General features: G+C 43.4%; 1 protein-coding gene across 10 annotated transcripts in view; it reads right to left on the bottom strand.

Moving 5' to 3' along the window:
* Positions 1-26,739, bottom strand: part of MAPKBP1 (mitogen-activated protein kinase binding protein 1) — an 89,686-nt gene that overhangs the window by 29,780 nt on the left and 33,167 nt on the right. For 5 of the 10 annotated variants that reach the window (XM_085550301.1, XM_085550303.1, XM_085550307.1 and 2 more), the window contains exons 4-15: positions 13,126-13,188; positions 12,481-12,538; positions 9,386-9,556; positions 7,900-8,037; positions 6,675-6,857; positions 6,046-6,063; positions 5,471-5,631; positions 3,258-3,447; positions 2,174-2,320; positions 1,548-1,732; positions 1,346-1,437; positions 935-1,060 (exon numbers count right to left, since the gene is read on the bottom strand). In XM_085550301.1, coding sequence (XP_085406427.1) covers positions 935-1,060; positions 1,346-1,437; positions 1,548-1,732; positions 2,174-2,320; positions 3,258-3,447; positions 5,471-5,631; positions 6,046-6,063; positions 6,675-6,857; positions 7,900-8,037; positions 9,386-9,556; positions 12,481-12,538; positions 13,126-13,188 — 1,532 coding nt within the window. Of the gene's footprint in view, positions 1-934; positions 1,061-1,345; positions 1,438-1,547; positions 1,733-2,173; positions 2,321-3,257; positions 3,448-3,659; positions 3,802-5,470; positions 5,632-6,045; positions 6,064-6,674; positions 6,858-7,899; positions 8,038-9,385; positions 9,557-12,480; positions 12,539-13,125; positions 13,189-26,739 lie in introns of those variants that run through there. The other 5 variants (XM_085550302.1, XM_032444853.2, XM_085550305.1 and 2 more) reach the window with 2 other exon arrangements.

Genomic DNA, 26,739 nt, shown 5'->3' with positions numbered 1-26,739 from the left:
CATATTTCTTGCTCTCTTATTTAAGGGTCAAGACTTTTTCTTCCCTTAGCACACTGCTAGCACACAAATCTGTTCCTTCATCAAAGCAACATCTCAGTGGAATGAAAATGTACCCAATATCACACAAGCCCACTCGAACAGCACAATAGCACCCACTTAGAGCAAGGCTGCATTTAGCTTACAGAACTGCACAATGGCCTTAGCTGCCAGGGCTATGAGTGCATTTCCCCCACCTTGTGTTAGTTCAGGTCACTGCATTCAAAGCCAACACACCAAAAAGACAGAGCTACCAGAGGACTTTGGCCAACTTTAGAGCTACTTGAGAAGAAAGCTTGAAAGATCCTCAGCAGAAGTTCTCTGAAGGTATTCTACGAAGCTTCAGCAAGGTCCCCACTCTTCATTTCAAAGCTACTTTTAAAGCTCAGGTTCTCATCCTTGAACCCCAACTAAACATCACTGCAACAGCACTGCAGCCACACCTATGCCTGGCTACATACCTACTGATCCAAATCCTGACCCTTATGTTCAGTTTCCTGATTTGCACTCAAACCTGCCTTGTAGCTACAGACTTGCTTGGAAGTCACTTTACTGTGAACAGCCCTACTGATCAGACTGAGACAGACTTGCTAACTTGTCTTCCTGATTTGATCTTGGATTTATCTTATCACTATAGATATGTCTGCTGATCTGAATTGCTGTCTTGATCTAGTTACTGTCATTGGACTCTGCCTGCCTTAAAAAGGAGGAAGAAGTAAAAGGGAAAAGAAGGCACCTTCTGCTAGGACTAAAGCTACAGATGACAAAAGTGTAGCTCTAACTTTAGCCTGGTCTAACCTAGTATTTAAGTAGATAAAATGACTTCACAGCCACAGCGAGACAATAGGACAACAGCCGTACTCAGGTCCAACTTTGGAGAGAGACAGTGGGTATCTACCTGCAAACTTCACAGAAGTGATGGAAGAAGAATGTTCATCCAGGGTCTGCTGCAGGCTGTAGTCCTTTCCAGCATCCAAGACATGAATCAGTCTATCCCGACTGGCTGAGGCTAAGAGCTTTAGCCCTTTAAGAAAGCCAAAAAGAGGGTAAGGCCATTACTGAAAATCCATTTTCTCTTCCAGTCACCATTTTACAACAGCTTCTTCTTAAGTCATCTAAGGGACATAACATTATAGTATAGCGAATTGCATGGACACAAAGAAATGCCCTCAGATTTAACACAAAAACAGAAAGACAGAAAGAACAAGTTTAAATCTCAGCCTACAGTATTTCAAGGAAGAGTAAAAGGAACACGTATTTTTCAAAGTCTGGTTCTGCTGGCCCAGTAGAGGGAAATAATTGCATTTACCTGTGTCAGGTTTGGAGTACTCCAGGCATAGAATCTCAGAGTCATGAGCTTCTACCTTCAGCATTTCCTGAAGAGACTGCAATTCATATATCCTAAGACATAATACAACTGATTTCAGTATGTTAATAAAACCAGCAAGGTCTGGGTTTGACTCTCATGACTATGCAGCTCTCATCTTGTGCAAGAAGTTCCATGCAATTACCTGAGAGTGCCTATCCTGTCCCCCGAAGCCAGGTGCTCACCACTGGGACTCACGCAGACAGTGCGTATCCCCACCTTTGTGTCCATCACTTGTGTATCAGCTTTGTCTGCACTTCCCCCTGAGTTGTAATCTGTGTCCAGAAGTACCTGAGTGTTGTCATCTACATAAATGATTTTCATCAAGTCCTGGGGAAACAATAAACCAGAAAAACATTAATTAGCTACAAAATATTAAAATGAAGTATCCTTACAAATCAGGCTTCTGGACAACATAAAAACTTCTCTGGCAGTAACTCTGTAATCGGTGACACCTTTCAGCTAAAAGCAAATAATCCCTTTCATACTGCAGGGGACATGTCTCACAGATGTGGCTCACAACCACCACTTGCAAACCATTCCCCCGTGGGTTGGAAATTAACAGCCATTTCAGACAAATGATGATTTACACATTATACTCCCTTTATGTTTCTTCAGTTCTATATATTTTATTAAACATTTGCTCTACTTACAGAGAAGCCTTCATTGAGTTAGAGGTCTAGAGAAGTTTGAGCCTTAACTTAGAAATACTTAAATATTAAAAAAGAACAATCCTGAGGGCAATGAGGAGTTCAAACCCTGGGATCTTACATTGCTCAGGATGTTGCGGTGCAGGGCGGTGCCATGAATGTTGGAGCTCTCAGTGTTCCACAGACGAATGGTGTTGTCAGAGGAGCAGGTGATGAAAGAACCAGGGGGGAGGCATGACTGATTGCTGTCTTTCACCTCAGGATACATCTAAAGGCAGGCAAAATCAACCTCTGAATGTGATTACCCTGCACTGGCATCACCAGCAGCAAATTTCATAACAAAATTAAATGAAAGAGCTGTTCTCTCTCCATTGTGGAACAGCAAGAGACAGACAGAAATCCTCCTAAGGAAAATGTGTTCCCAAACTAGAGTTTCTCATTCACTTGAAATGTTATCAAGATTATAAACATGCTTCCCTGAATGTAGAATGCCTGCAGTGTCAGCATCTTTTTGTTTCTAATTATTCAAAAGCTACACAGAAATGTTAGAGAATTTCAAGTACTATTGTGGATTTCTAAACCAGGAGGAGAGATGAAATTACCCAATATACAAGAATAGTCCTCAGCCTCTTCCCACTTACTTTCCTTCCACTATTCTCTTTCCTGACCACTGTCAGGATATACACCATCATACCAATTGTACTGTTTCCTCTATCTCCTAGCCTTTCCTATGTCCATTCAAGGGAAGTCAACTAGATAAAATGGAAGGCAATAACCACTTGAGAGACTAATGCAAGAAGTACTGGTAAATGGGTTAATGAGGATCAGAGCTGAGACCTTATTACTTGTTTCATTCCTCTGACTTCAGAACACTTGCTCACTACAGACCTTAAGCAGCTTTTTTTGAAGTCAGCAGTAAACTCTTGGGCATTTGTGAAAGAAGCCCCTCCGTACAGCTCTGTACAGTTCAGACCCTTCTCTGACTTCTCATCTTTTAGTAGCAAGATTTAATAGCAAGATGCAATAACACTGAACTCCAACACAAGCCCCATAAAAACCACAGTAATCACAGAAGATCAATCAATTTTTTTCTCTCTGCATTCAGTGTTTACAGTTAAGTTTGGCAGTTCTTCAGATTACTTCCCCAGCCACAACTTGCAACCCAAATCTTGTACCTGGAGACAACATTCCCCATCTGTCTTTACCTCAACATTCCACACACAGGAGGAGTGATACAAAGCCGAGTAGACCTTGCCCACTTTCTTCGGGTCTTTGACATCCCATACATACAGGCTGTGGTCATTGTATACACAGGAAAGCCACTGGTTGGTGGGGTCAAATGTCAAGGCAATTGTGTCCGGATACTTCGCATCAGCCGTACCGGAGAAAAGACGACTGTGCAAAGAGAGGAGAGCCTGGTTAACTTGTGCTTTCCTGGAGTTCAAGCAAGGAGGTCAAGCACAAGAGTGCAGATTCACTGCAGGGATCTGGTAAGTAAAGTTGTTCATACACGTATAAAGAGCAGTTGGCTGGGAAGACCTGTCTGCTGAACAAACAAAGCCCCGAGGAAAGCCAGGAAGTCCCATAGCAAAAGTCATTCTCCTTACCATGCAACCCAGAGTCCCACCACAGACAGGCCTTTCACTCTCCCTGAAGGACCACCAAAGAGGATACTTAATCATCACTGGAGGTCATCATCATTTACCAGTGCATAACCAAGTGGCAAATCCAAGTCAAGCAACCTCAAAAGAAAGGAAGGATCATCTTTTGGTGGGTGCTACTTTATGTTTATTGATTGCAGAAACTGCTCCTTTGCAGCAATGCAGGGGAGGACTGCCACATTCAAAAGATAGCATACCAGCATAGTGGACAAAGAATGATTTGTTTCAGTTGCCACCTATCTGTTATGCTTCCCTTTCACCTCTGCCCCACACAAAGGCTGCTTGGAACACTCATGAGATAGGAAACTGCAGATTGGCACTCCCTCCTAGGCAGGCAAGCAAACTCAAAAACAGAAGAATTCTGGAGAATAAGGAAATGTGCCCTTTGCCACATCACAACAAGATCATACTACACAAACCCTGTATCTCCTCAGCAGGAGTCTCCTATTAATTTCTGCTACCATGCACATAGAGAAGAAGTTATCTCCCAAGTCCCACAGTGATACTAACAATACTGAGTAAGGTAATTATTGCCAGATTGACTGGGTGTTGACAATAGGTAATTTAAAAGGACTGATGGAGATGCAAGAATGAGGGCCAATGTATCTAGTAAAACAGACAACTGGAGCCCTGCTACTGCAAGTGCAAAGCTTTGAGATCTGAAGGAGTGTAGCTCAGATCCTATCAAAAAATCAAGTCATGAATACAGCTGTGGGCAGTTGCAGTCAACTAAAAGGTGGCTCTGGTATTCACATGGATATAAAGAGTCCTGTGTTTTCAAGCTTCTTTGGAAGTAATAAAAAAATTAAAATTGCAGCCTACTCTAAGAATGCAAGTTTAAGAATCACACTAATGTTTCAGCTTGACTGACAAAGAGAGCAACAGACAGAACTCTTATAAGATCTGCGAATGCAATTGCTTGGTTTAGCACTTCCAAAAAATTATAAACTTTAAGCTGAGATAGATCTCTTTCCAGCTCAATTACTGCACCTACTTCCACAACTCACCAATACCCTAAAGGAGAGCTACACAGTGCACTATTTGAACTTTTTCCTCAAGTTACCAATAAGTTTAGAGGAAACCTGTTGGGACACCCAAGAAAAAATAGTTTCTCTCTCCAAATATCCACAAGAATGATGGCTGGATTCATACACCCTTGGATTTCCTTTCCTACTGGTGACAGCAGTGGAAAAGGCAATAGAAAAAAAAACTGGGAAATCATCCATCTATCTCAAAAGGTCAGAAATTGAGAGACAGGGCAGAAGATACTGATGTGAGGGAAGAAAACAAGACAACAATGTACAAAATAGAGAGAAGAAACACCAAGGGCAACAGTAGAAGATCTTATTCCATAAAAGACTGCAGAGAAGCCTTTGAAATAATATTCCATGAGAGCCTGGGCTTTCTGTTAATATAAGGAAGCTGCTACAGAGGAGAGTTTTCAACATTCACCAGTGATAAGCAAAGGATGTGCCATGGCACAGGGCAACTGAAGTGTGGCACAGCATTCCATACCTTCTCTGCCAGATATTAGCAATCCCAGGGAGATGAGGAGGAAGACATGCTGTGTGAACCAGCAAACAGCTTTTGGCTGTAGCCCAACCCATTCCAGGCAAGGCTGTTACAGTTCTAGGGAGATCTGCCACATACTGCCTATTTTAGTCGACAGAAAGAGCACACAGCAGATGGCAGAAGTCTGGGGAAAAATTTTAACCCATACAAGCCTTCCTTGCCCACTTCCACCCTCTCCACAGTACCTGGCTTCAGTCACACTCGCGATGTCTGTTCCTAAAAAATGCGGCTTCGGCAGTGTGGTGACAAAGTGAAGGTTCAGAGGGTTAAAAATCCGCACGGTGCCATCAGCGCAGCCACAGAAGATGTAATCATGATTCACTGAGATGCAGTTTGCCACAGTAGTCTGAGGAGGACATAGCACACAAGGCTCGTGAGAAATGTGCTCTCACTTCTAAGGTCACCAAACACACAACAAAATGAACAGTAGCTTGACAGACAAAGGAATCATGATTGGAGAAGTGAAATGAACTTGAACGCTGGGAGTAAGGAAAAACCTAATAATCCAAGTTTCTTTTCTGAAGAGCTTCTACTTCAGCCTTGCTCTGAACTTTGCTCTGTGACATCCAACACTGCTGGCAAGCAAGGAGGACCTCACCCTGTACTACTGCACCAATACATTACCTGTCCAAGAGTTCAAGAAAGAAAAATAAAATCATTCTCCCCCTTCCAATGGCATCTATACAAATGACAGAAAATGGAAAAAATGGACCATGGTGATAAGGGGATGAGCTCAATGCAAAACTGTTTTCCAACTTACTGTGAAGCTGTCTGTATTCTGAGCAAGAGTGAAAGGCAGAGTTTAGAGAAGAAAAAGGAAAGAAAAGAAGAGGCATTTCACTTGAGAGAAAGTATGGAAAGATTTTTGTCTTGGTTTTAGCACACTGAATCCTTTCAGGTGAACATCTTACAATCAGTGTGAATGAAAACAGACCCTGTAAAATTCTTAACTATGGGCCTGCTGGTTTAGAATGGCCAAATTCACTACCTACTACTTAGGAAACCAAGAATTGAGATGCAAACCAGGTTAGACACTGCAGAGAAAGCAGAAATTAGAATCCTTCTAACATTATTTCTTACACAGAAAAATCCAGGAAGGACAACACAGGGGTTGCCAAAGCTACTTCAGGACATTGCTTTTCCAAAAGGCAGTGGCTGTAACACAGAGTTGAGAATGAAAGACCCTCAATGATTAATAAGATCCCTTTGACAAGAAGCAATGCCATTTTTGTCTGGCTTTCCAACCAATGTAAGCCACAAAGTGGCAGAGGCCCAATGACTTTCACTGCTGGTGGCCAGCTTGTGCTCTCCAAAAGCTCTTACTATCTGTTGTTCCTGCTCTGCTTCAGCAGGCATGAATATCACAGAACATGCAAACACAAAACTCACCCTCAGCTCCACCCATTTGTCTAACAGCCTTTTTTCATTGAATTCACACAGCAGGCCTGAAGATGTGATACAGAAGGTGCTGTCAGCTTTTTTGCCTCTTCCACATGCCACGTCTGCAAAGAAGTTGTTCCTCAGTTCTCCAAGCAATCCCGAGCGGCCTAGTAAGGGGACTGTGGCATTGACCTATCAATAAAAATACAGTTAGTTAGAAACAGTGAGGCACTCTAGGAAGACTTTTTTTTTTTTCCCCCAAGAAAAGAGAAAGAACACCAAGCCTCCAAGTACACCAAGTACTGAAAGGCCTCAAAGAAAGAGAGCTGCAAACAGCCTACAAGAATATGCAGTGACATGCTTTACCTGCTGTGGGTGGACCCACTGGTTGCATTCTACAACCAGTATTAACAATTCAGTGGGGCAGAACATGATTAATGCCACCAAAAATGGGCTTCCAAACATTGACCTTTTCGTGGTCAATCTGTGATTTATACCAAATGTCAACAGGTAGTCCAAGCATGAAGAAGGAACATCTGTTCATGAGCACTGTTCCCCAGGTTAAACACTTCAGTTGACTGTTCAGAAATACACTCACAACCTCTTAAGATGCTCGTAATGACATCAAACGGCTCTCCCTACTTCTGTGCTGCAAGGATATCAATAGCTGCAGTACTTTTCAACCTTTTTTCCCCTCCTTTTGTACATTTGACTACAACAGAACAAGCAAAATGCTGTATATCTCCAACAGCTATGCCCCTGCCTCAGCGCAGGGTAAAACAAGCTGCCTTAGCAGCATGCATTTGCTATCAATCTATAGAAAGATAAAAACACAACAGCCAGGGATGTGGAGCTGTTCCTGAATTTGTTTTCCTTTCCTTCCCCCTCTTCTTTCTAAATTTATAATTTTGTATTCCTTTTCTTTCCAAATTTCAGTTGGGTCCTTCTTCTCCAAAAAGGCGGTCAGGCACTGGAACAAGTTGCTCAGGAAGGTGGCTGAGTCACCACTAGAGGTGTTCAAGAACCATCTAGATGTGGTACTAAGGGACATGGTAAGGAATATAAATGGTTTAATTGAATAATCTTAGAGGCCCTTTCTAACCTTTTCCACGATTCTGTGATTCTAGCAAAATCAAAGAATTCCCAGTTACTGCAGCTTATTGAGACAAAATCCACCCTGCCATAAAATGAAATTACTTATTCACAGGTTGTCCTTTAATGGCCTTTTTCTTACCTTGGAGGTCTTGCTGTCATCCAGGTACCAGAACTTGATGTGTCGATTTCCAGCAGTGACAAAGTAACTACAGTCCTCTGAGAATGATACGGCTGTCACTTTACTTGAGACTTTGTTGGCTGCCACTACAATGTTTTTCTGGAAACACAATCATTTAGATAGCTTGATTTTTTATTTATTTATTTACTTATTTTGCTCAGAAGCAAAGGAAACTCATTCCAATTACAGGTACATATTCATTACAAGTGCTGCAGTAGCACTATTCAACGTTATTCACTTCTGAATACAACTTCCCCGGAGGAAGCTGAGAGCGCTGATTTGGCAGGTAGAACAATTCACATTTACATTCAATTCCCTCTTTCACATGGACTGAGAACAAGTCAGCAGTCCTGCACTACTGTCTGCAGGAACTTGCTGTTTGAGCCTTGATATGCTGGTTGCACAATCACAGAGAACTCAGAGCAAATCCATTTCCCTTTCTAAACAGGAAGGCAGGCCATAAGCCCAGCACAAGGAGGAGTTCTCCCAGCCTCCAGGCAGAAACATGGGCAAACCATTTGAGCTGGGGAACAGGCATTTTCCATAAGGAAAACAGTACTTGTTCCTTCATGAATTCTCTTCTCCTTCAAGACAAGAAACTTTATGGAAAGATCCAAAACACAAAAAGACCACATCTGTACTGCAAAATTCAAAGCAAAACCTGCTGCACTTCTCTATGCACCTCAAAAGGTCAAAGAACTTTAGTTTAGCTTCTCCTCCTCACCTTTCTCCAACGATTAGAAGAGTGAATTAAAAAGTTTTCTCATCTGTCTGTGGTGGGTTTTCAGTGCTGTAGCACACAGCTGGAAAAAGTGTACTGTTTATGACTGCTGCTTTTAGGAAGAGGTTGTTTTGGTGTTTTTTTTAAATAGACAAGCAGCACACACAAATATTTTCCAAAGAATAAGACACAGTTTTTCTTTCCACAGACTGTTACCACAACCTAATGGCAGACATTTGGCCTACATCAGCTTTCACCCACCATGCTTTCTATAAGCTCCTGTTCCAAATCATCAACAAATGAATTAAAGTATTAAAAACCCCAAAACAATGAAAGTAAAATGAGCCAGGTGCATCCACTACCACAAGGAGGAAACACTGGCTGAAGAAAGTTTCCTTCCTCAATCTCATGAATTGTTTTTCTAATAAGCCTTTAGGAAAGCACGAAGCTTTGCCAAGGCTTCAAAGTTCAGGCTCTTCTGACAGGACAGCAAGATGTCACACGTCTCCAAGTATAGAGAATACCCCTTCAATGAAGTGATTTAGACCACCCCTAAGGGGATTGGAGCTCTGTCATGTCCAAACTTGTCTGCATCTATGAATGTCAAAAAGATAATAATAAAATAGAGGCTGGAAGCAAGATGGAACCAAAATAGGTTACTGACAGACTGTCTGCTCTTTCTAATTTAGCAACACTTTTGTCTACCCAACCGACTGGAGAGCTTACCTTCCATGACCACACATTGACTATCATGTCATGTTGGTACCCCACGGACACAATGTACTTGGAGCTGGGAGAGAAAGCCACACAGGCCACCCCGTACTTGTGCTCCTGGAGTTCTGCCACCTGGGTCCGTTCGGCCACATCCCACACCCGAACAGCTGGCATGTGCCCACTCTGGAGGGGACAACAACAGAGAACAGTAAATATTAACTTCTGAGGTGGGTTCTGATACATATGGGGAAGGTGGCTTGGAAAAAGATGTCCGTATGCTGGAATTGCAGGAGGGTCAGATTAGACTTGAGTTCTTGCAAATCTTTAAAGACTATATTGAGACTGACAACCAAATGAAAATATGCATTTGAACTGGAGTCTGAAATGCCTTAAAAGTAAGACTATATCTCCTGCTTTAGTCTTTTTCTTACTCTCCTCACAAAACAGCCAAAGTCTGTAACACTACTTTTCATCCGTTATGTTTGCAATGGGAATTCACAGCCAGTCTCTGAAGAGGATGACGTGACACACCATCTCTGGACTCAGTGAACTGCCTAATGCAATGTGGACATCAGAGATCTCACTCAAATCAGGTCATGTCACACAAAAACATGACGTGAATGTTCATATTAATTATCATATAGCATTTCAGGAAGGCACCATTTCTGTCACAAAGGTAACACACACATGAATGCAAGCTGGTAGAGTGTAAGCAAGATAGCAATGAAGAAAAAAGACACTGAGGTAACAGACCTTTCTTTTTCTACACTTGTTCTCAAGAGAAAGAAAAACTCACAGACTTCAGAAATGTCAATTCAGCAACTTGTGCCAGACAATTCAATTTTTTTCCTTTATCTGTTATTAAACCAAAATAAAACAAGAAGCAGCAGATGAGCTGAAACATTGGCCAAGAATGTGTCTGACTAGCAAATTCTACTCCAGAACCTATTCATGATTTCACATTGCAATCTGCCAAACCAGTATCTTGCAAAATAATATTTCCATGGCAACGAGGCAAAATGGTACCTTTTCTGATCGTGGCTAAGTCATCTGATTGTGTAGCAGAGGCAACTTTTATGACAAGAAAGAGAAATGAAAGTTTTAATAACTCAGAACTGTGAATGTTTAATTGTCTTGTCCAAAAGCTTTGCCAAGTGACTGTGTATAGCCTGGAAAAGTGCTATGGTCAGATTTTGCTGCATTTGTTACAGTTCCCTCCCCTGCAAGACAGAGCTCAGGTCTCAAGGTGGCTGTCACGATGTTACAGTGAGATAAATCAGTTGCTCTTCCAAGCAATTACTGCACTTAAACACATATATACATGTGTGCATATATATATATACATATATATATATATACACACACATATATATATACTTCTCAGCATCTCAGAATATACTTAGAAACTTTAACAAATTGAATTCATATTCATAACAAACGCTTACCAAAAGCAAGCTTGGTATGGTTCCCATACATGAGGAATTTATGCCACCACAGAAGAAAGTTAAAAATAGGTGAAATATATATATGAAATACTCAAAAGACATATGATGCATATGGCAGGCCAAGGATAGGCCTCTGTGCTCTCCTTCCTGAAAAGCTAGTCCTGCAGGAAGCTGAACTGGAATGAGGCAGTATTAACATGAGGCTGCTAAAAGCCAGTTCGACAAAGTTAATTTTCAGTATGCTTTTCCCTGTGGGACCGCCCATAGGACAAAGTAAAGAAGAGACTGCTGACACCAGCAGGGGACACTACTCTACCAAGTAATATCTCAGATGGGAGGCACGTGGGAGGATGCCAAAAAGAGAAATGGTCCTAAGACAGGGTGAGACATGTTTTGCAGCAACACAGAAAAAAAACCAAAACTTTCACATATAACTGGGAAAAAAACAAAAAAAAAAACCAAAAAACACAACTTGTCACTTTCCCTAGTGAAGTGTTGAGCTGAAAATCTTAGGTTGTCAGTAAGAAAAATATTCATGTCATTTTTCATTTCTTTGCCTATTCCACATGAAAAAATAGAGCAGCAGAGAGGTACAAAAAACATGGATTTATCTTTTTTTAAATTTCCTTATGCATAGAGAAAAGAAAATTACATAGAAACATACAACACTTTTATATACTTACCTTAAGACTTCTAGAGTATAAGGAGGCACTAAGAACACACTACAGTATAGAAGCTCTGATGGAAAATCTTGGGCGGGCTGGGGAGGTATCAAGGCAGCCTCTGACCTGAAACACTACTACTTCCATCCTTGACCCCGATGGGGAGTCACCCACTGACATGACAGCTGCCATTGCAATGACTGCTCTAGGGACCTCTGGAGTGCACAACTACCTTCTTGACAGCTTGAACACAGAGCTGTGATATATTTCTTCCCTCTGTGGCTGAGACTCGGGAGGGGACCTGTTTCACACATGCTTGCTCTCCATGTCTTCAACAGCACAGACTAGTGGTAAACTACCATTAATCTCAAAAAAGAGCAAACTGAGCCCAATCCTTTGAGAGACAGTGAAGATTTCTGTACATTTCTAACATCCAGCAATTCCAAATTCACGACAAAGTCCAGGTCTTGAGCTGCCAATGCACAACACACATGCAGTGCAGTTACCCATATTCCCCCCCCCTTAGGCACATTTGAAAAGAGGAAGCAATTGTCACCTCCAGTCAAACATACAATGCCAAACCACAGGCACTCAGATCTTCTGTCACTATTCCAAAAGCTCCAGTCCATACGTACTTTTCACTTTTTGCACAACACAGTTCAACCTCAAGCTCTGTTTGAGATTAAGGGCCATCCAAGTACTCTTCACTGTGCTAGAGTAGACCACACTGTGTGTGTCCTCTCACTTATTTCCAGTCTACCTTCAGCCCATGCAAGCCACTGCAGAAGATTCATCCCCTAAGCTCATGAAAAAAAAAAAAAAAAGCAGACTAAAAAACTGCCAGCAAGACCATCCAGAGCTGCCCATAACCTGATCAGTCCTTCAAGAGATGCAATGTTAAGATAAGTTTCTCTTGGCAAAGGCTGTTGTTCACTGGTTTGTTTTTTGTAACACTCTCTGCCATGCTAGACAAGGTGCGCCTCTCTTCTCCCGCACTTACCTCTCCTGTAACCAAATATTTTCCATCTGGAGAGAAAGCGAGTGCTGTAATTGTTTTCCTAAAACAGAGAAAATGACACTGAGAAACATTTCCAACAAATGATTTCATTTCAATACATCATGACTGGGGAGTAGGCTGGGACAAACTGGAAAGAGACTCAAATCACATGTACTAGCCTGACACGATAGTTTTGCTTTACTAGAAGTCTTAACACTTACCCTGGGGATTCCCTGGTGCCCAAATCTCTAGCAGTATGCCTACAGCACTGGATACACTCCAAATATTAAGGTTCACCCTCATATTCATGTCTTTATTCTAGACACAGGACCGGTCTGAGTCCTGACTCCAATAATGAGGCCACAGTTTCACATGAAGAAAAAAAAAAAACACAGATACCAAAAAAAGTTCCTGCAAGGCCTCCAAGTTGTGCCTGATGACAGTTCCTCATGGGGCCACAAAATTTATGAGCTGTTGGCTCATCAATAACAGCACCCTACATCAGAAGGAGGTAGAGTTAAGCCAGCAGGCAACTCTCACGAAGGGGATTAGCTGGGAGCAATCGAAGTTCCTATACTTTGCTCAAGCCTTAAAAAACTTGAAATCCACCTCCCACAAAGAGCCAAGTTAGCTTGAAACTTTACTCACCTGGAACTGTTTAGAATATGGTGTTGCTTATTTTTCCTAGGGTTGAACAGCACAACAACACACCTAGATGGAAGAAACAGAAGAAAAAAAAGTTTGCGTAAGTGTATCTATAAAAAAAAAAAAACAAAGAGCTGTCCTTGCTGCCAGAGCAACAGAGTACAAAGCCTCAGAAAGATGTTCCATCCCCTAACTTCACAGGATGAGCTTTGGTCTTGCAGGAAATACAAAGGAAGAATTGCAAATCTCTCCCATATGGAGGTGTTCTGTGTACTAGTATCATAAAAATTACCTTTCTTGCATCTGTAAGCCATAAGTACCTGATTGCTCATGCTGGACAGAAAGGTTAATGATGGGTCTATGCAATGGCTCTAATAGATTAAGTCCCCTGCCATAAAAACAATCATACGTACCAACCCACCACAAGCAGCCTGCAACATTTCCAGGTCCCACATCTTCTCCACTCCACATAAACACCCAACAAAGTTTCAAAAATCCTCATGTAACAGCACTTGTTTGGAAGAAGAGAGCAGTAGCCACTGGTTACATTTAAAACAAAAAACAATAAAAAAAAAAAAACACCACTACCACAGGGCCCTTCCTGCTTGCTCCTGAAAGCATAAAAGGAAAGAAAAACTGGCCTAAGGCAGAACAGCAATTGCTCTAATGACTCCGTGTCCTATCTCTCACTTCATCTCTAAAATAGAAATAGAGGGTTTTGTCTCTCACACTATTAACATACACTGCCAATGCTCAGAGTCCTGGCTCCTCCTTTGCAGCCATGACAGCAGAGCACCGCTAGATATCCAAGGTACGCTGCCAGCGGCCCTAACTGCCAGGGACTGCATTTATATCACCATCACACTCAGGCTCACCCACAGCATGTGCCAGGCCACAAACATCAGTCACAGGAGAAACGCACTGAATAGAGAAGTAACACAGTTGGTCCAAAGTAGACAAGGGAGATGACAAGAGCATAAGCATTATGGTAACAATATGCCAACATAGGCAGCAAACAAGCGATACAGCTTGACACCATACTGCCCAGGGCCCTCTCTGGGCTCCCAGCAGCACTTGGTGCTCACAATGCTGTTGGCCCAGGTTTGGCAGGGTCTCACCTCTGCCATCTCTGCAGAGGCCTTCATCTCCTTCCCTGGGCCAGGCAGCTTCCCCTTTTCATGGTCTGGCAGGGCTACCTGCCAGAAGCAACTTACATCTTGAAATGGCAGAGAACAGGAAGGAGTACTGACACACCAAGGCTTTGAGCTCAAAGTCCCTAGTGGAAGCAGCCATGCTCCATTAACTTCACTAGTTCAAAGCAGACCCAGACAGATGCTATCAAAGCTTTAACCTCCAAATCACCAGCCATTCACAAGAAATGTCCCAGAGTGGACTGCTCCACATTTCCTCCCATCATTCTCCACTCACGCCCTGTGCAGAAGGCCATAGCAATAAAGGCATCAGGCTTTCTTAACAGTGAAGGCTAGCACCCATGACTGGAAACACAATCCTGTACAAGAATGCAGAAGAGGAAATAAGGAATCTGTTCAGACTCAGATTGATCCTTCCATACTTTTTATCCTGGGGAACCAATCTGGAGTTTCAAGTCAAAGCTATGCTATTAATTTCTGAAGGATTACTGTAAAGAAGCAGGTGGTTTGTGATTCATTAACAAGCCCAGTGAGGTTAAGCCTTGTAAATCATGAGATATGGAATAGGAAGTTAGCGGATGTGAATATCTGTCTAATCCCAAATCTCCAACTAATCAGAAAAGCAAAGTAAAACTCCACTACATTAAGTTTGATAGGTTTAATGGTCTAAAATACTGTTGGGTTATTGACAATGATTAATTTTGCTAAAAATAAGCTTCAAAGAAACCATCAGAAAGAATAAAGGGAAGACTCAACATCCTGGAAAAGAATTTCCTACACGTTCTGCAGAAGAAAATGACTTCACAGAACTGAAGGCAGTCTAAAAACACAGGAAAGACAGAAAAAACAAACCATGGTCTTCAAATCAGGCAAGTAAACAAACTACTTCCTAGTATAGTGAGCCACTAAGATCCAGGTCTTTGCTGTTAGTAGCTTCCAGAACAGAGCCTTTGACCACTCACAGTCATGAATTTTAGCTCAGCTGAGCTCCAAAGTTGGTAGTTTCCCTGTGAACCTGCCTTCCTTTCTCCTTATTGGCTCCCAGTGATGACCAGATCTCCAGTGGGAAGATAAGGGACAACCAACTCAATACCACTGAGCATCTCTCAGAGCATCTCTGTCTCTTTGCACATGGTTATGTTGAGCTGTAAACTAGACTTGCTAATCAGTTATGGACTCATATGCTAATTAAGTCATTTGGCTAAGCTAAAGAGGCCTTTTCAACTTGCTTTCTTGCATGAGCTGCTATCCAACAAAAAACACCCCACTGCTATGCTTCCCATCCTCCTGTCTGCTGCACACAAGAGCAGTGAAGGATCCAGCTAATGCCACAGATACCTTATGTACCAGGATGGGAGGCCACAGCCCATAGATCTCACAGCAAGACACAAGTACTGTCTAGGGAGTAAGGAGCACCTAACATTGACAAACTGCCCCCTCTCAGCATGCCTTGAATGGTGTGTAGTCCTCTCCATTTCAGAGGACACGTCCTCTCAAAGAGCAGAGGTTAACTGCTTTTACCACTTTAACCTCTCGTGAGCGCTGAGCGCTCAGGGCAACCTCAGTGCCTGTTCAGGCACTTGGCAGTTCACAGCCCCACAGCAGTTCCTCCACCTCACATAGCCTGGCAAGTCATCCTTCAGCAGAACCGGCGGCAGTTCCCAAACAATGGAGCTGAGAGTTCATGAGTATTCTGGCTGTGCTTTGTTTTAGCAAAGTAACTAGGTGTAGCAAAATAAAAGGAATGGAGACAAGGAATGGTCAAGATCATTGACCCACCTATTCTATGCTTCCTCCAATTTCATTATTGCTGCCAAGCCCTCAGGAGACTCAAAATACCTATTCCTTTCTATTCAGGTCAGCTTTAATCTTAGTTAAAATAATAAAAATAATTACTATGGAAAATTAACTGCATAAGAGAGCATACAGTCATCTATCCATCCTACCCCCCTTTTTCTGCAGTTTTATAAGACTTCATTCAGCATTTCAGAGACAAGAGAGGTGCAAAGGACATAAGGGAAGAGAGTACTGGTCTTTTTGTTCCTAACTTCTAACTGTGGATGCAGACCAAGTAAAGTGCTTCAAACATGCACTTCCATAATGGTCATGTCACCTCTTCCCAAACTGAACCTGTCAAAACAAATTTAAGTTCACGACACCTTTGTCAGAAGAGAACTTTTTAAATGCTAGTGCCAACATGAAAACTAACACCAGCTCCAAAAGCACTTGATCTGGGACCTAAACCAATACTACCATGATGCACACTAGCTGTTCCAAAGGTCAGTGCTGCTAGCAATCTTGTTTCAGCACAAACTCCACTACCTTCTTCAAAGCTGCACACACAGCTCAATGACAGCATCACCTTTTCATGCACTAGTACAGCCTGATTTCCAAGACATTTATAGAAGTTGTTCATTGCCGTATAGATTACTGTTGTACAAACCATGTAACCAGCCAGCTAAGATCAAGTGTCCTGCTTGTTTGTACACTGGCTCCTGCAGAGACCATTGACAATTGCATACATATTTAAAGGTTTATTCCTAGATCCACAACGTCACCCACAACCTTCAAGTAACACCATCCTGATGCAAGCAGCTTTTAAAGACAAAGCAGCTGTGGAATCTCTCCCAGGTCTCCTCTTCCTGGTGGAGCAAGCACTCAGGTAACCTCAGCAATTACAAAGGCCAGAATTGGCTATCACAGCTATTTTAAAGGCTTTTGCAGCATCAAGGAAGCCACTTGGGTCAGCCAATAAGAAAGCAGGAAAAGGTTTCTGGCAGAGTTTTCTAAACCTCCTTGAATGCACAAACCCCATATTACATATGCATAACCATGCACTGCATACGCAGATAAAAAGCTGGTGTTGCTTCAAAGGAAGAAAGGAGGGAAATGTTCCCACTGGCTCCAGTGGAAAAAATGTATATAATTTTTATATACATAAAATAAAAGAAGCAATTTTCATAAGCTAAATATAGAAGCAGGAATGAGGAGGAATTGAACATCAGTGTCACATTTACATGAAGCATCTGACTCACTAAGGAGCAGCAGATCACTCCATGCCCTTCCCTCCCCCTTACTTCTGGTCTCTCCTCCTCACAGTTCCACTCCGATTCTTCCCCAGATCCTAGTTTGTCAACATTTTACTCTTTCCTCATTGTCCCCTTGTTTCCCTTCACACCTCACTAGTCATAGCTGCCTTCCCCCATCCTTCTTTAGCAAGCTAGTGTCAAAAAGATCTCTTCCAAAGTCAGTTTTCTTCCTTCCTGTCTCTGCAGGACACCCACCTCTCCAAGGGGATAAGGAAAACCAGAAGTCAGTGATAGCATTCCTTTACCAAGTTATTCATCAACCCACTGTTGCCATAACTTGCGGGACACAGAACTGGAGCTGGAGTTCAAGGGTCAAGTTCTTCTCTCCCACAAGTATATAGCCTATGCTGTAAAGAGAATGCTGTGTGAAGAAAAAACTCCATGAAGTTGAGAAAACAAATTCCAGCCTTCCCCACAAGCAGCCTCTTTCCTCAATGCTGCAAGAATAAACGAAAAGAGCAAACAATCCCATTCCTTCAGAATCGGTCCATTTCTCAATTTCTGGTTCAGCCTCTGTTCTCTTCCCTAAAGTTATTCAAATGAGACTGCAACAGCTTCCTACGCACAAAATGCATGAAAAAGAAAACAGGCATTGATAAGAACAAAATCTTTTCTTTTTTTTTTTACACTGCACTGGTTGCCAAGGGAAGCTCGATCAGAGTGAATCAGTATCTACAAAAGCTGGTGTTAATTTTCTATGTGGCAACTCTCCGCCAAAAAGCTGCTTTAATTCACAGCCAGTACTGGGTGCGGGTTAACAGTGATGAGAGAGGATGTGCACACTGGCTATGTAACTGAATAGGTATTTTATTCAGGCTATATTAATTAAATGCGTTCTGAGAAGAAAGGCGTATCTGTTGAAAGGTTAAGAACTGGGTATCGCGGCCTGAGAATAAAAGCCCTCAGAACTCCCTGCACCAAACCACAACCAAGAAGGCTGGGAATCAGATGCAGAGAAACCCATACTTCAGGAACAAACACACACTAATGGAAAGACGAACAAGAAATCCTCTGTAAAAAAGAAAACAATCAATATTATTAAGAGTCTCTAGGCTAAAAGTATAGGAATTTCTGGTTGCTAACCAGGAATGCACTTGTTGTGCTTAAAAGGTTGGGTGACACCCCAAACCTGCAGGACTGGGAGCAAAAATACGGGACAAAGCAGGCTCTGCTCCAAAAACCACACAAATGGCAGTACTAGAACAAACTTAAGTCCAGTATCTTGCCTCTAACAGGGGAGGAATGCACATGCCAAGGGAAGAAAATAGCAGATTGTAAAGACACTTTCTAGACTATGCTTTTAGCCTCCAGAAACTTTCAGAACTATCTTAAGGCAGTGGAAGAAAGATTTCTGGTTTTAACCTATCTTCCAGCATCAGCAGGGCCTCATCCAAACTAACCTTTAGCCAGTTAGCTCCCTCCTGCATAGTAGTCTCTTAAACATTTAGATCAAGTGGTAAAAATTTAGAGTTTTGCACTTTTAGACTTCTCCATTCCAGAATCCCTGAGAGAAACTGAAGAAGTTACTGTTTGGGGCGTGCTTCAAAACAGTAATGGATCCAAAACAGCAGTGGGCTCACCATGTCTTCCCCTGCCACAGAGCCACCGCAGGGCATTTCCCTCCACAGTTCTTTCATGCCTAAAAGAAGCAGGAAAACTGAGGAAATCTGGTTGCACCAACCCACATGAAGAGGAAAAGCCACACAGTAAATTTGGTCTGAAAGGCAAAGCAGAACTGACAAGATGGATTTGTACGGCTAACCCTCAAAGGGACAAGTGCAGCCTCTGCTCCTCCACCACTCAGCATGTGCTGAACTCACATCATTCATTACTGATAGGCCAGACAAGCCTGGTATGAGAGAACACAAGAAGAAGGAGCCTAATAGTCTCTTTGTCCAGCACCATTTGCTTTGCATAACCACAGGATAGTGTTCTGATTACTGTCTTCAGCTGAGGCAGGGTAATGCTAGAGACAGCTCACTTCCCAGTCATCCTTCAGTGCATCGAGATAAAAGAGCAAAGAATGCAAGAGAAAAACTTCTGCAACATCAAAACATCAAATACTGTGGCTTCAAAATGCTCCCCCACAAAAATCAGGGCCTGTATGATCTGATGGCCTGCACAGAAATAGACAACTACTTCGCTCACCACCTGGCGAGGATGCTGTCACCTCACCACCTTCTGTCAACAGGAGCCACCTCAGCCTACGTGCACAGGCTGCACTGCAGGGAAGGGGACAGAGCTTAGTGCTCCTGCCTCTCACAGTGCCAGTGCTAATTCATGCTGCACCCAGATAGAAGCTTAGGCTATCTCAAGGTTTGTTTTCCAGGTACAGAGCAGAAGGAAGAAGAGTTTTAAGACTGGCACCCTTTAATTGTTCAAGCCTAAGTGCAGGATGATGGTTCAGGAAAACAAAGTCATGTTTGTAACCCCACAAGATGAACGCAGGGACAAGAAACATTCCAGGCCTGCCACCAAGTGACGTACACCAACAGCTGTGCTGGGGACAGTGAGGATGTCCACAGAGCAGGAGGCACCCTCCCTGTGGGGCAGAGCTGGGCCAGGTCAGTGTTGTGAAAGATGTAGACAAGAAGTGCATGTGTAGAAAACGGGAGAAACAGGCTCAGAAGGAAAACCACAAAGTATAGAGCAGCTTACCAACTGGGAATCATTGCAGCGGCAAGAAAGTCGAAAACAACTCCAATCATTATGGCTCAAGGCTGCCTAGTCACCACTGATTCAACAGGAACTTACCTTCAGAACATCCTGATTCCTTTCAATGCTCCACAAACAAGAGAGGAAGGAAAACCTCATAGATGAGATCCATGCTGCTTAGGAAACTGGATAAAACCCTCTCCCGGAGTGACTGAGGAGAGGCCATCCCCTCTGCCTTGTGGAACAGCCCATTCTCCTCTGGCCTATGGCAAAGAACACCACAGCCTGACACACCAGCAGCCACACATACATGTGGATTGTACATTAGTCTGCATGTCTGACAAGGCTTCACAGGATACAACATACAGGTGACAAACACACACACGCTAATACACATACCCACACACATGCATACGCACACAAGGTTCATGACTAATACACACAGAACCTCCAGTGCTCTCTCCCAGACCACTCACTTCCCATCAGGCAGGCAAGCAGTGCCAGCAATACACCTACATGAAGTTTTAAATCAACTGGGCTAGGCGTAGGAGCTGCAGAACTGTGCTTTATTTCAGCACTCTTGACAAACACCCACTGAACACTACAAATCAGCAGCAGCCCCAAGGGCTGGAGCAATGAGCAACTGATGATAGGAAGGCTGGGGAATAAAAAGGCTCACTGAGACAGTTCATGACACAAACCACACTGATCATCAGTTAGACAGGAGAGACTGAGAAGCTGTAGAAAATGGAGCCTTGAGCAAAACCTGACCGATGCTACTAAGATGACTGAAACAGAGAACCAAAATGTGGCTGCATAGCTCAAGAGCTCTGTGACAAGGCAGGGAATGCAGCTTTTTCCAGGATGGATGCTACAGAATCACAGCATATTGCGTTGTTAATTCTTGGGAAAGGGCTCATCTCCATACACTGATGGCTTCACCCAAAGTTACAGCTGCCACAGGCATCAACAAGCAGAAGAGAGCAAGTCTCAGTCTTTACAGAACAGCCAAGGCACCTGCCTCAGGGATCTCCTGCTCCCCAGTCATGCTCCACCCTGCCGCTTGCTTGCCATAGCCAGTCCCCCTTCCATCAGCATCTGGCTGACAGATTTGTCCTCCACAGCACAAGTAAAAAAATCAGAGGTGCCAAAATTCTTGTGTTTGGGGGAGTAGGATGAAGAGCACGAACTTGCTAATGATGTAGGCTCTGTAGTACAGTATTGCTGCAACAGTACAGCCTCAGCATCAGGCTGTGAGCTATACGCAGAGTCTGAAAGGCCTCAGGCTTGTCAGAGCTGCTGTCTGAACTCCTGAGCTGCCCGTAGTTTTGTTTTACTCGGTTTAGCTGTGACAGCAATTTCTCTAACTGGCCAGGTGTCCATGGCTAATTTGTTCTACCTCTGTTTTGGGGGTTGGTTTTGTTGTTTTGTTTTGTTTTTCTGTGATATACCCACAGATCATATAACTAACAGTAAGAAGCAGTTACTTTATGTAGAATGAGATATTTACAACCAATACAATCATGTAGTGGAGATAAACACAGGTGCACCACAATAGCAGAGGCCTTGATAAGTGGACAGATAAGGCACCGCACAGAGGAGCAGAGGCACAGGCTGATAAGAGGTGAGGCACATGCTTGGCAGCAGAAACTCACCCAGCTGGGACCAAATCACAGACAGTTAAAAAAACAGAGACACGGGAGCTGCACAAAACTGGAATAACAAAGAAATCGAGGAGCTAACATCTAACATGCATAAAAAGACACCATAAAAAATTGATTCAGAAGTAACATGGAGCCGCAGACAAACTAAGAGTGAGAAAAGTGTAAAAGCGTGTTAACATATCAAAAAAACCACCCCAAGTGGACACTGGAGTGAGGAAAAGCCATCAGCAACATCCACATCAAAATCCTTCCAGTGAAGAGCTACAAAGGCCAGAGATTTACAGTCTTACCCTCTAGCTACTGACTTTGAAGATCCAGAGAAGCCACACAAGGGTGAGCATAACACCATGAAAGAGGGATAGAAATGAAGAAATGCATTACACTTTTAGTTGTGTTATCACCATTACTGACACTTTCTGTATGGATGTATTCTAATGCACTATTATTCTTTTTTTTCTATAATAATCTATAACAATTAGTAGTAGACTGATAATTCTTGAATTAGTGTTAAGATTTCAATTACATTAACAATACATTCCTGCTTTTATTTGCACACATTTCTTATATATATAAATATATACACAGGGTACAACTTCTTTGCTCATAAACATTTAAAGCATAATTAAGTCCCACATGTAAGTAATATGCCAACATCTGTTTCCAGCAGCAAATGTAGCCAGAAGATGCTCCCATCATCCCCCATCATGAGTAGCTCCCAAGCACCAGGGAGAAGGTTCTATGCATCAAACTCATTATCTAGGGCAAATGAACATGACAGCTTATGGCAGGGGCCTCAGGGCTTCGATTCTCTTACCACTAGCAATCAGCGCAGTCAGTATCAGTGGCATCAATCACGAGAGCAAACAAGCAATAATACAATTTAGCTATGCCCTGTTTCCATGTGATTAACCTCGGGAGGAAAAGCCTGCAGCTCCTTCTGGCAAGGACGTTGGGGTGGACCCAGGGTGCCCCACTGCCCCGCGCTGCCTGTCTGCCTTCCTGATCAGACAGCAGGAGCTCCAATGCGGCAGGGAAACTGGAGCAGCTTTTCCTCCTGAATGCTTCAGTAAGCACGATTCCTGCAGTATCTACACAGAAGCACCAGAGACAAAAAGCATTCCTGCTGCTTCAAAAGTGTGGCGTAAAGGAATTGCCCGCTCCCAAGGGCTCACTGGTTTCATCTCAGCAGTGGCTGAGCTCAGGGCTGCCTCAGTCTACCAGGGACTGCAAAATGGCACCAAAGCCTCCTGCCAGCCCAGCTTGCCCCAAAGCTCAGTGCTGCAGCCAGCTCTACCCAGCATGGCTGCTGGGCAGGAACAGTTCTGATGTGCTCTGCTTCATTCAGTTCTATCCACTCTGTCTTTGGGAGCCTTTGGACAGCAATAGCTTTAATGGAAGATGAACATTTACCCCTGCATCGCCTAAAATGAGATAATGCAGAGCATTTTAACTGTGCTTGTGTTTGTTTTGTTTTTTTCCTACAGAACAGCTAACAAGCAATGGTTGACACAAGACCTGAAAGGACAGCTTTCCTGGAAGGAGAAGCAACCACAATAACACCGCCCTACTCTCTCATCCCTCAGAAATATGGTGAGGTTGGAGTCCAAGAAGCACTGGGTCAGCCCTATCAGGGCACAACAAGTGATGCTGAGGACAGGCAGAGGCTGATGCCAGGCTCTTGTTGCTGGCTGGAGGCACTAGGTATGTACTCAGAGCAGGATGGTGCCCACAGACAAAGCTGCCAAGTCCTATGTCCAAGCTTCAGCAACACTCACTGCACACTTGGGTACACTTAAAACAAACAGAATGCATTGCTTCTTGGCACTGCTTAGCCTAACAGAATGCTGCCTCACCATTAGCTTGTTGCCTCGCTAACACTGAGGGAAACCTGAGGCCATCTCAAAGTGCCAGGTCTTCCAGGAAGAAGAAATCCAGCATCTCCCCTCATTCACACCTGGCAGTAGGGTACACACTCTGGACTGTATGTACTCCTTTGGAGTCAAACTCTGGGATTTGTGTGAAGGTTGCCAGGAGACACAGTGCTTGTTTTGAGATTCTTACAGAGGGTGGAGCCCAGCTGAGGCAGTTGGTATCTCATTTTCAACCCAGACTTTGCTTTCAGTCCCCATTTCCCTCCTACCCACCCCCCACTCTTATGCAAGCTCAGGACTTGGCTCCTGAGCAAGTCCCACTGCAGCACCAAGGCACTGGTTGCTGGAGGCACAGCTGCTGCAAGGGCATAGCAGGACAGGAAGGAGGCACGCTGTGACCTGCAGGTTCCCTTTCCCTGCCAGCCCCCTCCTTTCTCAGGCAATGGGCAAGCCCCAGGGGCTGCACAGTATCAAGATGAGGAAGGCCTTGTACTCCACAACAACCAAAGCTTTGCAGCCATTCCTCCTCCCTGTTCCATAAACATGCAACACATTTCCAATCCTGTCAAAGCTCCCTACCTGCAGAGCTCTACTAGAGCTGTTGTTAAATAAAACAGACATGCTTGTTCTCTTGCTCCAATTTCTCTGTGCACAAACTGCAAATGATCCTCACCACACGAGGGTTTTCTTCTTTCTCCTTTATTTTATTTTTAAATATATAATGACTTCCCTTTAGCTCACATACTGGTAAATGAGGTCAGAGCACAGAGTAACAAACCAGCCATCTAATCAGGATTACTTCCCAGCTTTCTTCACAGTTTAAAAATCAAATGTCATTGGCACATTTAGGTAGATAGTGCAAAACTCAGGACAACTAATGCTTCTATCAATAAGACAGGCTGAAGTCAGGTATAACCAATATAGTCCTTTCAGCAGTCTCTGCTGTAGCTACTCTAACAAGCATGACAATCCTCTTGTGTTCAGGGAAATGGAATGTTTACTCTGGATCTGCAGGAACAAGTGCATATCACACAGTTTTCCTTAACATGGTATGTCAGGTAACCAAAACAGCAGCAAACTCACAAGACTCCTCCTCCCTACTTATGCCCTACTTGCAGCCTCTGGAATCCAGCACAGGAAAACTTTAAGGGCAATTAAATGTTTTTCTTCATCACAAAAGTTTTCATTGCAGTCTTGCACAGATAAAAGTGTTCCCATTTCCCTCCTCTGACTTTTTTTATCACTAACATTTTGGCAGCAGCAAGAATCCACATTCTAACACAAACTTTCTCCAGGGCCCAGCTAGCTGTAGGGGTTCCCCTGGCATGCACTGTGCAGGCAGTGCCTGTACCCGCCCCACCACATCCCCAGCTTTGTTGCCTTCCTGTTCTTCAAACTGCCACTATCATCCCAAATACACAACGTTTTCCTGCCCGTAATTTTCAAGGCAGGAAGAAATAAAGAGTTATGAGCTCAGCTTAATGCAGGGCTGCCCAACAAGGGCAAGGAAGCATTCTCCAGGAGTCTGCTTGGGGAAAAGGTAGCTGCTCCTACACATTCATTCCCTCTTCAGAGAATCGCTGGCAAATAATTTGTGAAACACTTCCCAAAATGGTTCAATGCAACTGAAACATTCCCTTGAAAAATTCTCTATTCAGTCTAAATGAGAAAAATGAAGGCTTGCATTTAGGATTTTGTTTTGGGTTGTTTCTGGAACCTCTGCTACCAAGGGGCACTGGATTTCAGCCACACTTCAGTCTCTGAGCTTGCTGACAGGGGAGCATCACCTGCTAACAGCATGCTTCCTCCCACTGAAGATGTTAGTAGAGGAAGCACAGATTACTGCTTTACATGTAGGGGCTTCTAACACCACACTGGGATGTAAGCAGCATGGACATAAGCTGCGCTGAGCACAGCCACATGCTGCAACCCCTTGCTGGCACTTAGCAGAAAGGAGGAAGTAGGCAAGCATGGATGAGCATAGGCTCACCCAGATAGTATGGCAGCAGAGCTTACGTGCAGAGGAAGCACTTTGGGAGAGAAGGCTCATACTGCATGACTGCCACATGACTGTGGAAAGACAGGGGATAAGCAGGCATGTTGGTACCTGGCGGCTGAATGGAGGATGCCACCAGAACTCTGCTGCTGCCAAAACCCTGAATAGTAACTATGGGACAGTGTCACATTTCATCTCTGTTTGTCTGTACAGGACTGTAACAGCTGGCTTTCTGATGCACAGGACAGAATAGTGATCCACCATTCGGTGGTAACTTAGAGGCTAGATTAGCACATGGCACTCTGGAGAACTATCCTTTCCCTGCAGTGGGTAATTACAATTACGAAAGAGTATTTGTGTTTCATCACTCTGATGGATCTGCTGTTAATGGAAGAGAGAGAAGGAAGGGGTTGGCTTCTTTTTGGACCCTTTCAGAACGCTCCATTGGGTTGTAATGGCCCAACTCAAACCCAGGTGCAGTCACAGCTTTCCAGTTGAGATTGTTTTTAACAATCTAAATGGAGGGAATTTTCTTATCTTTCCCTCTGGGTCCACAAGCACAATTGTGCCAGCTGGAAAATCTCTCCAACTAGCATGTAGAAGCACAGCATCCTCACAGAAGAACAAAAAAATCACAACAGTCCAGATTCCTGAGAGGCAGGGAGAGGAAAGCAGCACAGCCCTTACAACATGACTGTACCATTCTGAAAAGGACTAAAGCTGCCTCTGGAATGGCTAAAGAAGCTGAAATACACTTGAAATCACAAATGCCCATTTTAGGGTAGGCTTTTGTAATCTTTACAAACTTGCACATTCTTCTTTAGAAATAAGCATACAAAGAAGGCTCAAATTCTTCAAAAGTTTGGGTGACATAAAGTTGAAGAAGCCAGCACCAGCAGAATTGCATTTATACATTTGTCACCCAGCAGTTCTGTACACCCAGTACTGTAGTGTCCCTGCACCTATTCAAGCTGTACATGGGACGGGGTCCAGCAGTGTTATCATCTACTACTAACAAAAATAAGTGAACTGTAACTGTACAGAGCTGCAGAGCTTTGCACAAACCACACATATACAAAGAGGTAACAAAAGAAGTGAATTCTGCAGCAGACCAGTACTGTGGGATCCAAGCAAAGTAATCAATTAGTTAAGAAAAATATGCCCTGAAGTAAGACAGTAATGCCTTAGGAT

Source organism: Coturnix japonica, chromosome 5, assembly GCF_054131305.1.
Source record: "Coturnix japonica strain WE chromosome 5, WE-NBRP24, whole genome shotgun sequence".
Taxonomy (NCBI): Eukaryota; Metazoa; Chordata; class Aves; order Galliformes; family Phasianidae; genus Coturnix; species Coturnix japonica.
This window is presented reverse-complemented; position numbering and strand designations above follow the sequence as displayed.